General features: G+C 38.8%; 4 protein-coding genes across 7 annotated transcripts; 2 read left to right on the top strand and 2 right to left on the bottom strand.

Annotated features, from left to right (window-relative positions):
- Window positions 1-1,413: 1,413 nt before the first annotated feature.
- LOC110749363 (uncharacterized) lies at window positions 1,414-3,899 on the bottom strand. Its single transcript, XM_021949453.2, has 2 exons — window positions 3,333-3,899; window positions 1,414-2,190 (listed from the first exon to the last, which is right to left on the bottom strand). The coding sequence occupies exons 1-2, from the start codon at window positions 3,766-3,768 to the stop codon at window positions 1,643-1,645; spliced, it is 984 nt and encodes a 327-aa protein (XP_021805145.1). The 5' UTR covers window positions 3,769-3,899; the 3' UTR covers window positions 1,414-1,642.
- A 1,526-nt stretch (window positions 3,900-5,425) lies between these two features.
- Window positions 5,426-6,852, top strand: LOC110749305 (putative cytochrome c oxidase subunit 5C-1). The gene is made up of 2 exons (XM_021949386.2): window positions 5,426-5,561; window positions 6,410-6,852. The coding sequence occupies exon 2, from the start codon at window positions 6,420-6,422 to the stop codon at window positions 6,609-6,611; it is 192 nt and encodes a 63-aa protein (XP_021805078.1). The 5' UTR covers window positions 5,426-5,561; window positions 6,410-6,419; the 3' UTR covers window positions 6,612-6,852.
- A 187-nt stretch (window positions 6,853-7,039) lies between these two features.
- Window positions 7,040-12,229, bottom strand: LOC110749333 (Prolyl oligopeptidase family protein). Of its 4 annotated transcripts, none has more exons than XM_021949420.2 (11): window positions 11,920-12,229; window positions 10,726-11,710; window positions 10,273-10,401; window positions 9,733-10,032; window positions 9,191-9,649; window positions 8,987-9,052; window positions 8,753-8,813; window positions 8,508-8,657; window positions 8,241-8,378; window positions 7,678-7,979; window positions 7,040-7,400 (listed from the first exon to the last, which is right to left on the bottom strand). In XM_021949420.2, exons 1-11 carry the CDS (start codon window positions 12,212-12,214, stop codon window positions 7,388-7,390), a joined length of 2,898 nt encoding a protein of 965 aa, XP_021805112.2. In that variant the 5' UTR covers window positions 12,215-12,229; the 3' UTR covers window positions 7,040-7,387. The 4 variants fall into 4 exon arrangements, with proteins under 4 accessions (XP_021805112.2, XP_021805110.2, XP_021805111.2 ...); XM_021949418.2 differs by having other exon boundaries at window positions 10,726-11,713; XM_021949419.2 differs by having other exon boundaries at window positions 7,666-7,979; window positions 10,726-11,713.
- Window positions 12,230-12,475: 246 nt separating this feature from the next.
- EXT-LIKE (hydroxyproline-rich glycoprotein family protein) lies at window positions 12,476-15,353 on the top strand. Its single transcript, XM_021949465.2, has 6 exons — window positions 12,476-12,723; window positions 12,828-12,928; window positions 13,569-13,678; window positions 13,888-13,963; window positions 14,120-14,260; window positions 14,339-15,353. The coding sequence occupies exons 1-6, from the start codon at window positions 12,630-12,632 to the stop codon at window positions 15,101-15,103; spliced, it is 1,287 nt and encodes a 428-aa protein (XP_021805157.1). The 5' UTR covers window positions 12,476-12,629; the 3' UTR covers window positions 15,104-15,353.
- The last annotated feature ends 492 nt before the right edge of the window (window positions 15,354-15,845 follow it).

Raw genomic sequence — 15,845 nt, forward strand, 5'->3', positions numbered from 1 at the left:
ATACTATCCATCACTTATGGGAATATGTGAAATGAAGGGAGTACAAACCAGAAGAAGAGGAGCATGGCAAAACAGTAATCTTATCACAAACATATCCATATCTCGTGACCACATACTAAAATAATTATATAAGTAAATGGAGAGAGAAATTGATTGAATTGACAATTTGGATCCTAATATCCTATCTCGTGAGTCGTGACAATGTTTTTGTTGTCTCTCATCCAGAGCTGGATGGATCGTAACCCTTAACCCACCAACTTGTCTATACCAAGGTCTAAAATATCGGTGGTATCAGAAATATCGGAAGTCCAAACACACGAAAATATCGAAGGAAATATTGGGATATTATCGGTATCGGTAAAAATTGAATAAAAACAAAGGAAATTGTAAGAAAAACTTGAAAATTTTTATTGAAACTTTGCAGGATGTTTATTTAGTCAAATTATCTATTAGTTTATCACAAAAACTTAGAAGGAAATGCATTGCATGATGGATTTAACTGATTTAAGTTGATTATATAGCGAGCTGGCAAACATTGTAAGTGTGGAAAATATGTAGTAATTAATGAAATAAGATTAAACACACCATAATCATTTATATATAATGAATTACTACAATATTTTACACTTTATACATTGCATTGTAAGATACATTAGTGACTTAGTACCACATAGAGTTCCTATGAAGTTCAAAATTTTCGCTATCTTCATCATCTCTATGTGTAGAGTAAGTATATTTTGAAGAGTAATCATCAAATGATAAATCCCCAAAATAATTTTGCATATAATTGTTAACATGCCACCCATATGGATCCGAGATTGGTTGACGTTGTCCATAAGCAAAATCATTTGAAGATTGAGTCTCATATTCTTTCCATGAGTCGCTTGATTCCATCCCAACAACATAAGTAATATGGTGGTTAAGGCGTTGAAGGAGTAAAATGGGAGGGGTTCGAATCCCTCTATGCACAACAGGGGAGGCTTTTCAAAAAATTTCATGTATTTTTTGGGTTTCGTATTGGGATATTATCGGGATATTATCGATAATATCTCGATATATTGCCCAAATCATTCATAAAAATATTAAAGTTATCTCCCCGATATTATCGGGATAATATCGGAATAATATCGATATATTAACGATAACACCATGGTTAGTTGCTAAAATATCGGCCCCCCAAAAATCAGATATTATCGGGATAATATCGATATTTAAGACCTTGGTCTATACATACAATCTGGTTTTTGCACTAAAACATTCTACTAGTCATACATCGAAAGAAGCAAATGTTTTTGTAACCGAAAAAGAAAAGAAAAGAAGCAAATGTTTTCAAGTTTTTCAGCAAGGAAAAAAAAACCAAAAATATTGGGCCATTGAACAAAACAAACGTTGTAGAGAAGACATAGACAGAGCTGCATGAAAATAAAGGTCCACTAGAACCCCAGACACGGTACGCATAAACCCAGCCTGTTAATACATCAATTCAGCCCAGAAACCTGATTGTTCCAAATATATATAAAAATGTAAAAATGTGGTTTACTGATACACACACGACATCCAATTAAAATTCCGCAGACAACATCTAATCTACATGTGAAAATGATGGTGGTTGCTGAGTTGAGTTGAGAGACCATTTTAAGTTTCAAGCAGAAAAGACCGCCTCAACGAGGGCATGCGTTTTCTTAGGGTATCCCAGCCCAACCATGTGGCTGAGATACACCTTCCCATCCTTCACAGTTGCTGCTGTGGCCAACCGATGCTTCGGACCCGAGAATGTTCCCACTACCGAAGCTGTCTCCCAGCCATCAGAGCTCTCCACTAATCTAGCAGAAGGGTTCCCAGCAACTATAATCTTGGTGGGAGATAGTAACTCTAGACCATCTCCGAATGTTAGCATTCCTCCGACTACCTTAATGAGCTTCACTTCCTCTCCCTTTGCTAGATCAATCTTGAACAACTTGCCGCTGAAAGTGTGAATAACTATCAAGAACCCATCTGGGTGGTAAACAATTCCGTTCAGCCCAACCAAGTTTCTGTACCACTCCTTTTCAGTGAAGAGCGGGCTTCTGATTATCGATAGGAACTTGCCGTCCACTCCAACCTTCCAAATTTTACTGGCTTTGCAATCTGTTACATACGCATTACCTTCTGCATCAACTGCAACATCATCTGCGAATGATTTTTCATCACCTACATCCACATCCACAAACAAATGGGAAAAATATGTTATAAAACAACACCCTATAAACTGCAATCGTGATTTGACATTGAATACTAATCCATTATCCATGTCAATCAAAGGATGGAAGAATGTGGGAAGTTGGATAAAACAATATTTGAACAATTCTCCATAATTTTTTTCTTCCTTCTTTCTCAATACCTGATTAAAAAGATGCTAGTAATAAACAAACTTGGCCATCTATCTAAGTTCAGCATTCCAATTCAGTTGGTGAGCCATCCAAAAAGGACATTAGAATAAAATTTCCGTTTCTTAATACATTTACATTAGAAGGAAACTTACATTTTCTTAATAAATTTGTCATCCTTGGGTAGGGAAGGACTAGACTCAAGTATTCACTAAGGCCTAGTTTGTTATGGAGGACTATACTAGACTAGACTAGACTAGCAAAATGCCAAACATTTCCTAATCACATTGCCTTGCCTTCCCTTACGACATCTTGTGCGAAAAGCCTCATGCGAATCCTACCATTGTGAAATATGTGTTGTGGTGGAATATATGGTAAGGTAACCAAATATTTATCGTAAGAAATGGCCAAGTCTCTTTCTTAGCGGATATAACAAACAGCAGAAAAAAGAAAACCCCATGCCTACGCCTCTTCTGAATTGAACAAGTCACAACCCCCACGTCTACGATTATTTGAAATAAAAAAGATAACAGGTGAACCTGTGACCTGTCTGCATCTGTCATTCACTAGTTTGATCAATTATTACTACCCAAGCCAACTCCTAAGATATTTAAAGGAAAATCACACCTACCACTACAGCTCAGCAGACAATACAATAAAGTTTAGTTTTTGGGAAATAAATACCAATTTCCCAAACCATATGCTCTTTACATATTTGATTGACCTGAATTAGATAAGTCCAGCTACTGACACAATGACACAATGACACAATGACACAACGACAAAAGCGTAATAATTTAACCAACTTTCCAAGATTTATAACTCGATCGCAGTCAAACTTTTATGTGGGCTTGCCCCCAATTAAATACAGAAAACGGTGAGTAGTAAGTAAAGTAAAATCAAACGAGCAACGGCCCAGATCCAATATCAATAAACACGGAAAAAGCCAACCAAAAAAAATCTTACTTGGGCCACTGAGCTGGGTGAGAAAGACCCTCTCCCACGTGGACAAGTCGTAGGCGGCCAGCGCACCGTAGCGGTTTCCCTTAACGTCGGCAGTGGCGACTAGGAGGCGATTCCTGGGGCGGTCGATGACGAGTCCCAGCGAAGCATTTCCAGCCAAGTCAACGTGTTTGACCACGGCCACTTCCTGCAAAACTTTGTGATCTTCGTCCTCGGGCACCGGAATCTCGCCGATGCCGCCGCCCAAGAACGAGACGAGGAAGCGACGGTTCAGATCGTCCCACTTGGCGCACTCTCGGAGCCAGCCGGTGCTGTGGTAGTGGTACACGTGGGTGGTGGGTTTGGCCAACTCCAAGGATATTAGGTAGCCTATTGGTATGGCTGAGAGTAGAAGGAAGATCACCAGGAATTTGGGGGAGCACAGTGAAGAGCAGGCCATGCTGGTCAATTCTTGATTTTCTGGGGTGTTGGTTTTTTGGCCTCTTTTGGGTTCGTCGAGTGGGGAGTGGCTTCCTCTTCAAAAACAAATAAATATAGAAGATGTTCATAAAAACCCCCAAAACCCAAGGGTGAAAAGAACGAGGTTCGCCCATGTTAATTTTTTTCTATATTAATTATTCTTTTTTTTTTTTTTTTATTCTGATATTAATTATTCTATACTATGAGTCCTCACTTGGAGAAATGATGGTAGGGTACTAAAATATTGCTACTTAATATAACCGGTAATATATAGGTGGCCGGACAACTTGGTTAAAATTTATTATTTTATAGTATAGTCAGTGGTATAAATAAATATATATTATATTATAACACATGAACGAGTTAAACTCTAAATTATATCTCTTCATCATGCTACACTATAATTTTTAGATGTCCAGACTATATTATAATTACTCAAACAGTTTCAACGTACACAATAAAAGGAATAAATGCGAAATTTGCTTTTCTGTCTCTATTTATTTATTTATTTCCCAATGAATTACAATTATTTAAGAAACAAAAAGGAAAATGATTAATACATTATGATATTTGTCTGGTGTAGATTCATATTATAGGAATGTTACCTGAACTAATGCAGAGCCTATGTTCGGTGTATGATATTCATATATAGTAAATGATAATTAACAAGAAATATACGTAAAATGAGAAAGAAAGAACGTTTAGTGTGTTTGTCCATAAGTGCATGCTGGATTTCTCCGTTTAGCATCCACAGAAAAAGTAATATTCATTCATACAAAGAAAGGTGTCTCATTTACCAACCAAAACAATAATCCAAAAGTGTCTCTGTCTTCTTCATCCACGTAATTGTTTTAGAAACCTTCAATTTAAAAAAATTAACAGATTTTGTTCTGAAAATCTGCTCTGCTGCTTTTTTTGGTAAATAAATTTGTTCCTTATTTTATTTTTTGGTCTGAAAAAGAATGGCAGACGTATTCAGAAAGGCTGACATGACATCTGCCATTTCCAATATGGATTCAATATTAGGGTGCTGTAAAATATCCATATTTGGTTGTTGAAAACTGAGGCTGCCGGTGCTCGGTGATTAAAGTCCCACCAAATTCTTGGCTGCCAATTACGACCATTGACTATAATTTTGCATCATAAACAACCAACACTAAAATAATTCCAAATGTGGAAAATGATGATGCATTTTTAATAAGAAACACAACTAAGCTTTTTCTCAGAAAATTAGTCACACCTAAGCTGCTATAAACAAATAATTAAATACCAAATCAAACGGGCTAGGGAATATCAAATTATCAATACTGAAATTTAACTTAAATTAAAATATCTGATAGTATGCAAAGCCCTACCGCTTAACATAAAATATACGTATTCTATTTCTCGGAAAAAAGAAGAAGAAAGAAACATGAAATATACGTATTTTCAAGACTGTTTCGTAGAAGAATACAAACGAAGACATCAAATGGGCTAAATCAAACTTGCATGCGCAGTAAACCTTGTAAAGACTCAAAGCCCACAAACAAACAACAAACACTAGAGCATTATAAAGCCCAACCCTACAGTAGGACATTATAAAGCCCACAAACAAACAACATTTCAGGGCAGAAAGGAGATTTCACAATTAAGAACGAAGTGCCTACACTACAGAGCAGGGCAGGCTCACAGCCAATCAGTTGACAAACGATTGAAATTTGTGGGAAGCCCCAATTTTCGGATTCACAATCTCACAACCGTTTCTTGTTGTCGCAGCCTCCTTCTCGGTCTCAGGTAAAAACCCTAACATCGACGACCGCACTTGACTCTTTTATTTTGATTTTGCTTTTTCGCTTATTATTCTCTTTGAACTATCAAATTGTGTTTATAGGGTTTGTCTGAAATGATTTCTTTACTTTGCTATTTGAATCCAATTACTTTGCGTTTCTAGTAGATTCGATCTGGATTTTCGTGTTGTTTTTACTTATCTGTTTGATTCACCTGAAAATGTATGATAAAATTCGATCTTGGGATGAAGGGTTTGGAGAAAACCAAACTCTGGACCCCAACAAGCATGTAACACACTTGTAATACTTTCATGGATTGTACAAACAGGTTTAGATCCTAACTAAAAGAAATTATTTCATGCCAAACTCATTTTGTGAATTAAAATTTATTTATCCCTTTTTGTTCTGAAAGTTTCCCATGGTTTTTAACTTTCTAGGCATCCTGTCATAGGATTAAATTTTGAGGCGTAAACTTTGTTGCCAAATTGTGATACTGGTCTGTTTAGTTATGTTCTTGTATACGTTTTCCCATGGGGACACACACCTTATTGATGAAGCCACAAAAATCCAAGTCCTCCTGTTTTGGGTTCAATCGCAGGTGGTGTCCCTTTGTTGCCCAACTTCAAAGGAAGTTCTTAAATATGTACTGAAACTAACTTCAACTTTTAATGGATTTTATAACAGAGTAATATCTAGTCCTAGTTTCCGTTCTGAAATTTGTCTGAATGATGTTAAACGCATAAATTTCAGCGTCAGTTTGAATGCAATAGGCTTGTTGCTTGTTGATATGTTTCTTTTTAGCTTTGTGCCCAATCATTCAAGCATAATGAGAATATGAAACTTTTCTAATTGCAGAACAAGCGGAATGGCTGGTCATAAGATTGCTCATGCCACACTGAAAGGACCAAGCGTTGTCAAGGAGATATGTTACGGCATGGTGCTTGCTTTGGCTACCGGAAGCCTTTGGAAGATGCATCACTGGAATGAGCAGAGGAAAGTGAGGGTGTTCTATGACTTGCTTGAAAAAGGTGAAATTAGTGTTGTTGCTGAGGAATAGATGGTTTCCATCATGATTTGATGGATGGCTTCAACAGTGTATTAATCAATCTTTCCTTTCCAGGGCTCCTGAACTTGAGATGAGCTTAGTTTGGGTATTGAAATAATAAGTTTATCGTACTTTTGTGCGCTACAGTATTGTTTCAAATTAATGTTGTTGATATTTGTTGCTCCCTTGTGATTGCATTTATGGTATGTTATATGGTTGTTTTCTAATGAATCGAGCGTGGTAATTTTCATGAGGATTATGCGTTTCTCATTTCCAAACTCTCTCGAGTACAATTAGGTGCACTGATGGAAGGTGGGTTAGCGTAACCAATTCAAGAATACCCATTGACATTCGTCAAATTATAATTGGATTTATAATAGTAGAGATTGAAAATAAATAAATGAATGTAGCTCTAAAATATCGCATGCGATGCGATAGTCTGCATAAATAGTTTTTGTTATTTTTCATTCAAGAGCTTTATTTATGGTACACAAGCAAGCCTAATCCAACCCTGCCCCTAACCCTCCTATCCAAACATTGGCTACTCAACGTCGGCAATGCTGAAAGGATTCTAGAGCACAAGAAGTTTGGAATACAATTTCAAGTAATACATCGATCGATATTGTTACAAATGCAAATTTCACTTCGACGAGGAAGCATCTTGCAAATAATAATACATCACTATTGTTACAAATGCAAATTTGCCTTTCGACGACGAAGCGTCTGTGTTGTTGGGTATCATTTGTACGCCACATTGATGTGCAAACCAGAGTCCTCAGAAGCCAAGATCAGCAATTTATTCTACATCATATCAATTATGAGAGAAACAAATAAGAAAAAACCCACAGCTTAAGAAAGGACCTATTATTCATCAACATTTACATAGGTATATATGTCCCAATTAATCTTTTTATGTTTGACGAGAAGTTCTGAGACACCAAGGCTTGGATTTTTTTAGAGCTTAGCAAAAAGGTAATGTGAAAGAATTCAAGTACTTATCTTGCTTCTTTTCATTTCAGAGTTATTTCTGTTTTCTCCTCTATTTCTATAACAGTAAATAAATTACCATAACAATGACCTTGGCAAAGAGTCAAATCCTTCATGCTCAGTATTTGACACCTCTGGGCCACTGCCTCCACTAGCAGCAATTGCTTTGCTTTCAGAATCTTTAGATACTGTGCCTGAGTTGTCTTTACTCGCATCAGGATCTACATTTACAGTGGAAGTGTGTGACACGCAATATTTCTGCAACCATCTATCAGTTTCCCATAGCACATGCATGATGCTCTCTCTTGAAGCATAGCCATGGCTCTCGTAGGGAAGAATCACAAGGCGGCAAAGAGCACCGTGACCTTTCAGAGCATTAAAGAAACGATCCGACTGCATAGCACATAAGTTGACAACTCATAAACAAGAAGAAATTCATCATTCCACTAAGCACAAAGAGGAGAAAAAATGGTTTTTCATGTTGTCAAAGAGTTGAACAAATTAAACAGATCAAAGGTCCCCACTTGTGAAAGAGTGAAAGAGTGAAAGAATGAGAGGGCATGAAGGACCTTTTCTTTTTCTTTTTGAGAGGGCATAAAGGATGTTGTGAAACAGAGTAGTTAACAGCAATGCAGGAAGGGGGTGAAGGTTTACCTGCATGGTTAATGTTCCGGGATTACTGTCTTCTTCTCCATGGATAAGCAAGATTGGCTTCTTAATTTTATCAGCTGACATGAAAGGACTCATCTTTACATAAGTACTAGTTGCCTCCCAAAGAGTTCTATCCTCATTCTACACCAATAAACTAAAGAGTCAAGCCATGAAAACAAAAGGTAAAGTATTTACATAGAGATAATATCATGGCAAGAGAAGATATCAAAACACATGGATATATATTTAAATCAACTTCTGGTAAGGTACCTGAAAACCAAAAGGAGTAAGTGTTCTGTTGTAAGCACCAGATCGAGCAATTCCGCAAGAGAAAAGATGAGGGGCATGTGCCAAGAGGTTTGCAGTCATGAATGCCCCATATGAATGTCCCCCAACAGCAATTTTGTCTGGATGAGCCACCTTAGTAAGGGTAGCACCAAAAGAGGTTTTAGGTAAAGATTTCAAAGTCAGAAACTTGCTAAAAAAGTTCACACTGCAAAAATGAAGTTGCTTACTCCTCGTCGAACAACTTCCTCCACAGCAGCCTCTGCGCTTGCAACCAATTGCTCCACATACCTGGCAAAGTATAAGCATTATAATTCATCTGATCCATCGTTTCCTGGTTAATAATGCCATGAATTTATGTTATATGGATCATCTTCTGTCACTAAACTTATGAGAAATGCTTATGAGTTCATAAAGAACATTAATTATAACCCATGTTAATACATATGCGACTAAAACGTTACCTATCATTTGCTTCATCATCACCCTCACCAATTATAGGAATTGTTGGTCCAGATAGAATAGCAAACCTGCAGGTTTTGGAGTAATCAAAAAGAGGTCCAGCATGTTTAAAACAATCCAGACACCAAAAGGTCCAATACAAATAAGGACCAAACGAACAACAGAAACACCAAACCATAGTAAGAAATGAGAAGAGTAATGCATGCCTTCGAGCTAGCCAGAGGAGAGCGGATGTTGGACCTATGCCAGCAAATTCATTAGGAGAACCACGAACTTGTCCAGCAGCCTCTTTGCTTTTGAATTCTCCAGGGTAAGACCAGACTAGACATGGAAGAGGGCCATCTCTGGATGAATCATAGCCTGGTGGAAGGTATAACGTTGCAGTCAGTTGAACCCCATCCTTTCTCTGGTACTTGACCATCTCTTTCTGTAATGATGCCAGCTGTGGATATGGATGAGGGAAATTTGTAATTTGGAATGCTTTCTTTTCTGGCCAGCTTAGGATATAATACTGCGTGTTTTCAGTTTTTGACTCTTTGGAAGTCAATATTTTCAAGTGATCAATGGGCAGATCTCCTTCTTTCTCATCAGACATCAAAGCAACAACAGTCTCATAATACTTTTCTTTGTCACTCTTCCATATTCTTTCTTTATTGCCTGTATTTCTGAAAGAATTTGGTTGAGGCCACCACAGCACGAATAAGCACTTGAAGAACGAAACAGAAACAAGAAATTATAAAAAACCTACATGTCAAACAAATCGAGGAATGGGATGTTTCCCTCTGGTGTAGCACCATTTCCATTCAGTAGTAAATAAGTGCCTTCCTCATTTTCTTTCTTTACTTTTGCAAGCACATACGTCCCAGCAGGAGTTCTCCGCAGCATAGGAGAGCCAGGATCTGAATACACATCTTCGGACGACCTATCAAATAGGATGCGCGGACTGACATCATTTGATCCAGGAGAAATCACCCAGGTTCTCGTTCTCCGTGTTTTGTACCAAGACTCATAAACTAGAGCCAATGAATCATCAGACCAAGAAATCCCTCTGTGAAATTGAAAAGTTCAAATGCATCAAAACAAGTATGGCTAGTGTTGGGCCCACCATGAAGTATTTATGCTTCCTTAGCACAATTTTAGAAGTCTTTAGAAATACATTCCCCTTTGGAAACATCATTCTTTCAAAAATCCCAACAAAACAGACATATGAAAAGGTTGAAATAATTTTCCAGCACACATCCACCATTAATGCCAATAGAAGATAAAAATTAATAGCTTAAATTCATACCCATAGCGGAGATCAAGTTTGTGCAAGATCATTGGCCCTTCACCTTCTAGTGGCTCAGCAGGCTGTGTATAAATTATATCGCGTGGAGAAACGTCCACTTTCGCATCTCCTTCATCTTGGGTCTCCACCCTAGTAAGTTCACAAAGTCAAAAAGGCCACTGAAACCATATACACAAACTACTCTGTACAAGTCGTAGAAGAAAGCTTGGATAGTTTAGTAACAATGATGTGGAATTAAAACACAGTATAGACAGTCATTCTGCTTTTTCATTTTTCGAGTGCATGTGTTAGAAATTTATTTAACTAATTAACGTTTAGAAAACTACTCCTTTATAGACAGTCCTCATTGAGTACTTGACGTGATATTATGAGTGAGAGAGAGACAGAGAAGGTCTCAAACAGATATCACTTAAGATATCCAAACAGTTTGAAAGCAGGGCATCATATGCATACCAGTAGAGTGTTGATGGTTTATCTGCTCTCCAGTTGATTGAACGCATCCCTCTTCGCACACTGTTGATTGCAATGGGGATGTCCTCAGCAAGAGGCAAATCACAAAGCTCTCTAATAAGCTTCCCATCAGCTGTCCACAGATCCACCTTCTTGGGAAATCTTCCGCATGGTACAATGAACGAGTATGGTCTGTGAATTGAACTAATTAAAAGGTATTTATGATCCGGGGAGGGGTCCATTGATGTATATACAGCCGGAGGACCAATTTCCTTCACCGTCCCATCCAAAGAAGCCAAAACAAGTTGTGTCGTGGCATAGTAGTCAAACAAATCTTCATCATACTCATCCTTCAGCAAATCCTGGAAGGTCCTAACTTGGATAATGCTTTTCTGCTCGTTAGATTGAATTTTTGGTCCAAAAGGAACCCAAGGTTTCTTTGGCGGGTCTCCACGCGACAGGGGAATGGTGCAAACTAGCAAAGAAGAATCATTCACCCAAACGAAATTGTCAAAAACGGCATTCAAAAATATTTCGTCTGACTTAAACAAAGGTCTAGCGATCCCCGTTTCCACTTGGGCAACCCACACTTTAAGCTTACTACTGGTACTTTCCTCCTCATCAAATCGGATGGTGAAGGCTAAATGGCGACCATCCGGGGACCAAGTAACGAAATTGATCTTAGCACCATCAGGGAATCCATGTACCTCTATTTCGGGCCCAAGGGTACCATCAGGCAACAATTGATGGATCCCAATGCCCGTGTAAAACGACATCCGAGTCCTTGTATTGCATTTTCCGTCAATACGAACGCCGGCCAGCTTTTCCTCGGGTTTAGCAAGTTCTGCCAATGGCGGCAAAGATCTCCGCTTGAGAAACAGTATCTTATCCCTATGTGGTGAGAATGACAAGGCGGGAAGTGGTGGAGCATCCACGATATCTTTAATTTCTTGTGGAGGAAGACGATATCTAACTCCCAACGTGGAGTCTTCTACATAAATATATACAAACATTCGAATTACGAGCAGAAAATGTTTCAAGTTTAAAATTCGCAACTCACATACCAATCAACTAAGTGATGAGGAAAAGCAAGACAATAAAATTTTATAAAATTCAAAGCAGATTTTGGGTTGAAAGAGATTATGAAACTTCATATCCAACAACATATACATGAACACATATATTACGATTAAATACCTTCATCTTCAAGTGCAGTGGTAGCTGCGGTAGAAGAGACAGAGCCGTTGGAGGCTCCGCCACTGCCATCCTCCGAAGCGACGGCGTTGACAGGGACGAGGTTGCGGAGCCTAGAGGTGGCCATGACGGCTGTAGTTCTGAGAGACCTTACCGTGCCGTTTAGGGGACGTGCTCTGACGTGTGCGGGTGAAAGGGCCGATGGGAATTGGACGGGTTTAAAAGGGAGAGTGTGTGGAGTGAGGCAGAGAAGAGAAAGGCGATGGTAGACTTTGTGAACGAGCATCCTATCATTCATTGGATTTTTCTCCTTTTTTTTAACCTTTTTTTTTATAGTTTAGTTGAGCACTGTAGAGTAGTTTCTTCCCGTGCGCGCGCCTTTCACCTTTCGCCCCATCACAACGCAGTATGGGACCCACCCCCGCCCAAATGTAAGTGGACTCCACCTGAAGTTAGAATTCGGTGGGCCCTTCTTCATATTGATCCGGTTATTTGGGCCGTACACTTCGTGGCCCAATTCAATAGCTAACCTGGTTAATCGTGCTCGTTAAGTCTTGACGTGACGACGTCGTCGAAAGATCGTCAGACGATACTTGACGATCAGACCCATTGTAGACTCTCTCTCTGCCTTGTACTCAAACTCAAAGCTTGGCCTTGCCCAAATCCTCTCTCTCTCTCTCTCTCTCTCTCTGATCGAACAGAGGAAGCCATAGATGGCGAGCGATAACGAGCCCGCGAAGCTCCTCTTGCCGTACCTCCAACGTGCCGATGAGTTGCAGAAACACGAGCCTCTCGTCGCTTATTACTGTAACTCTCTCTCTTGGCCCTAACTTTTTTTATGAGAACAAAATTACGAATTTTATGTTTTGTGTCTAAGTTAATTTAATCTTCTGATTTTGTATTCAATTTAGGTCGATTGTACGCAATGGAGCGAGGGCTGAAGATCCCTCAGAACGAGCGTACCAAGACCACCAATTCCCTCCTTATTTCCCTCATGAAGCAGCTTGAAAAGGTCTTTGCTTTTTCACCGTTTCTTAATGACTATTTATTTTGGAAGATGGGATTTTTTATAATTTGTTTTATCAACTGGTTCTATTTGGTTTCTGAGAAAACTGAGGAAAATAATTGTAAAACTTTAGTATGCTGCCATTGCCTGATACTGGGTACAAAAATCTTAATTGACTCTGATTTTCAGTTGCTCTAGTACTGAGGCTCAGTATTACTGGTTGCCTAAGCTTGGTGTGCCAAATAAGTTTTTGGGATCCGTTTTGCAACTGATATGTTTTTGCTCCATGGAATGCCCTTATTCTTTTTAAACAACAAGAGCATTTCTTGTTACCATTTCATTGTTAAGCAGTTTCAGGGTTCCTATAATTATACCATATAATTGGAGGTTCATCCATGGAGGCTCTTAGGATTACTCTTTAGGGAGCAAAGATGATTACTTTTAGTGTGAAAATGCGAGTTAGATTTTTGATTCTTTAAGTTTGTGTTGGCCCTCAAATATCTCCCATAAGTAGTCTTGAATTGTAACCAAATATTTTATCAACCAGAAGACTTGTCCTGCTGCTGTTTTTGTGAAATTATATTGTGATAAAATTCATAGATTTCTGTTCCCCATCTCAATGTCTATTGATACTTTTTCTCTATAGGATAAGAAGTCACTGCAGTTGGGGCCTGAAGATAATCTGTATCTAGAGGGATTTGCCTTAAATGTTTTTGGGAAGGCAGACAAGCAAGATCGTGCTGGTCGAGCAGATTTGTAAGTCAGATTTTCCCCTTTTTTGCATTTTCTTTGAAAAAAAGATTGAGACTTTGAGTTCTCATGTCCCTTATGAACAATCATTTTCACTCTCAGAGAGTTTAACTTTTGAGATCTAAACCTCTAGGTTTTGTGAAATACAAATCTCCTGTGCTGTGAATTTGTCAGCTCATCTTTCTTGACGAGATTTTACATTTTCTTTGTTGCAGGAATACTGCAAAAACATTTTATGCTGCAAGCATTTTCTTTGAGATTATTAACCAGTTTGGCGTGCTTCAGCCTGATGTAAGTTTCTGATTATGCTTTGCAATGCCACTTGAAGTGTCATTTATCCTTTTCATTAGGTTTAGACGACTCCATCTAGAATGATTTGTGATGTACATTTTTCTTTGGGGACGGTTGGATTCTGGGGGTGGCTATATTTTTATTATCTTTTTACAGCTTGAGCAGAAACAAAAGTATGCAGCTTGGAAAGCAGCAGATATAAGGAAAGCTTTGAAAGAAGGAAAGAAGCCTCAAGCAGGGCCCCCTGCTGGAGATGATGATCTTTCAGTTCCATCGAGTGGGATGAGTGGTTCATATGTATGGTTCTAAACTTGACACTAGTTTACTTTTGAGCTTGTTGTATAATATGATCTTTACCCATGTCTATCCTTGCAGGATCTTGGGCCAAGTGAAGCTGCAGTTACCAGTCCTGGACCACAATCTGATCCATCACCCCAGTTTTATGATGAAGTCAAGAAGCAGCACTCTACAGACACTTTACCTCCTCAGTTCCATGATAATGCCAAAATCCAGCGTTCAGCTAGCCTTCAATCCTCACCTAAGTTCCATGATGAAGTCAATGGCCAGCATTCTTCTAACAATGCGCCACCACCTCAGTCTTACCCTACTGCTGGTTACTCTTCCCATGATTTCCATCCACCTCCTCCAACAAATAGACCAGAAACTTCTGATTATTCTCAGCCATACCAGCAGCAACCCTACCCGCATGAACCCCAACAGCATTTGCCACATAACTTTCTTTCTCATGAAAATAATTTCTCCTATCCTAATTTCCAATCTTATCCAAGTTTTACAGAAAGCAATATTCCAGCAGTCACATCCCACTATCCCTCTTACTATCAGGGCTCTGATCCTTCCTACTCTGCCCAGTCAGCTCCTTCAACAGCAAACCATCCTTCAACTGCCCAATACCAGTCGAGCAACAGAAATGGGACTGTTCCAGAACCTGCTCCTACTCCTACTCCTGCAAAGACATACCAGTATGACAGTAGCTACCAGCCATCACCTGAGAAAATTGCCGAGGCACATAAGGCTGCCAGATTTGCAGTTGGGGCGTTGGCATTTGATGATGTGTCAGTTGCAGTAGATCACTTAATTAAATCGCTTGAACTGTTGACGAATCCATCAGCTGGTCAGTGAGTTTCTCATTTCTAGGTGCTTGGAATTCCAGATGTTTGCCATAGTTTGTTTGCGTGAGTAATATGTAAATGTCACTGGATGGTGGATAAGTGCACGGAAACGTTACTTTTAATCGTGATGCACGTATGGAAATGAAAACCGCGGATTTATGCTTCATATTCTCTCAAGCATGTAATTTGCTCATTTGATGTTGAGACACGAGTTTGTATGTGGACTTACATGGATGTGAGTTGAAGTTGGTTTTCATTTATATCTTTGTGTAATTCAAGCTCGGCCTATGCGCATCTTACAATTTATAATTAATGAGCTGGGCTTCTTGTAGCCTTTGCACAAAGAGTACAAAAGTGATTGTTCAAGTACATATGGGTTCTCAGAATTTAATTAGTTTTTGGAGTTGTATGGTACGTAAGGTTTTGGGACATGTGGAAACAACGAGTTAAAGAAGAAATGCTTACGTACTGAAAAGCAATGGTTGAGATAAGAACTGAAAAGCAGTGGTTCCTCTGAGAATCTTTGTTAATAATTTTCTTCTCCTGAATAATTCTAGCAATTTTATTTGGTTGGCTTAAACTTAAACTAGGTGCTCTCTCTTCTTGACCTTTAGCGAGAGGAGTTAACTGGATCATGGTGCTACACGCCTCTGAAGAATCAAATGAATATTTTGATACTTGATAGAATTGAAAGGTCCAAAATATCAAGCTCGCAAGCATCAACAATACATACATACATACATACGTATATA

This window comes from Prunus avium, chromosome 8 (assembly GCF_965620075.1).
Source record: "Prunus avium chromosome 8, drPruAviu1.hap1.1, whole genome shotgun sequence".
NCBI lineage: Eukaryota > Viridiplantae > Streptophyta > Magnoliopsida > Rosales > Rosaceae > Prunus > Prunus avium.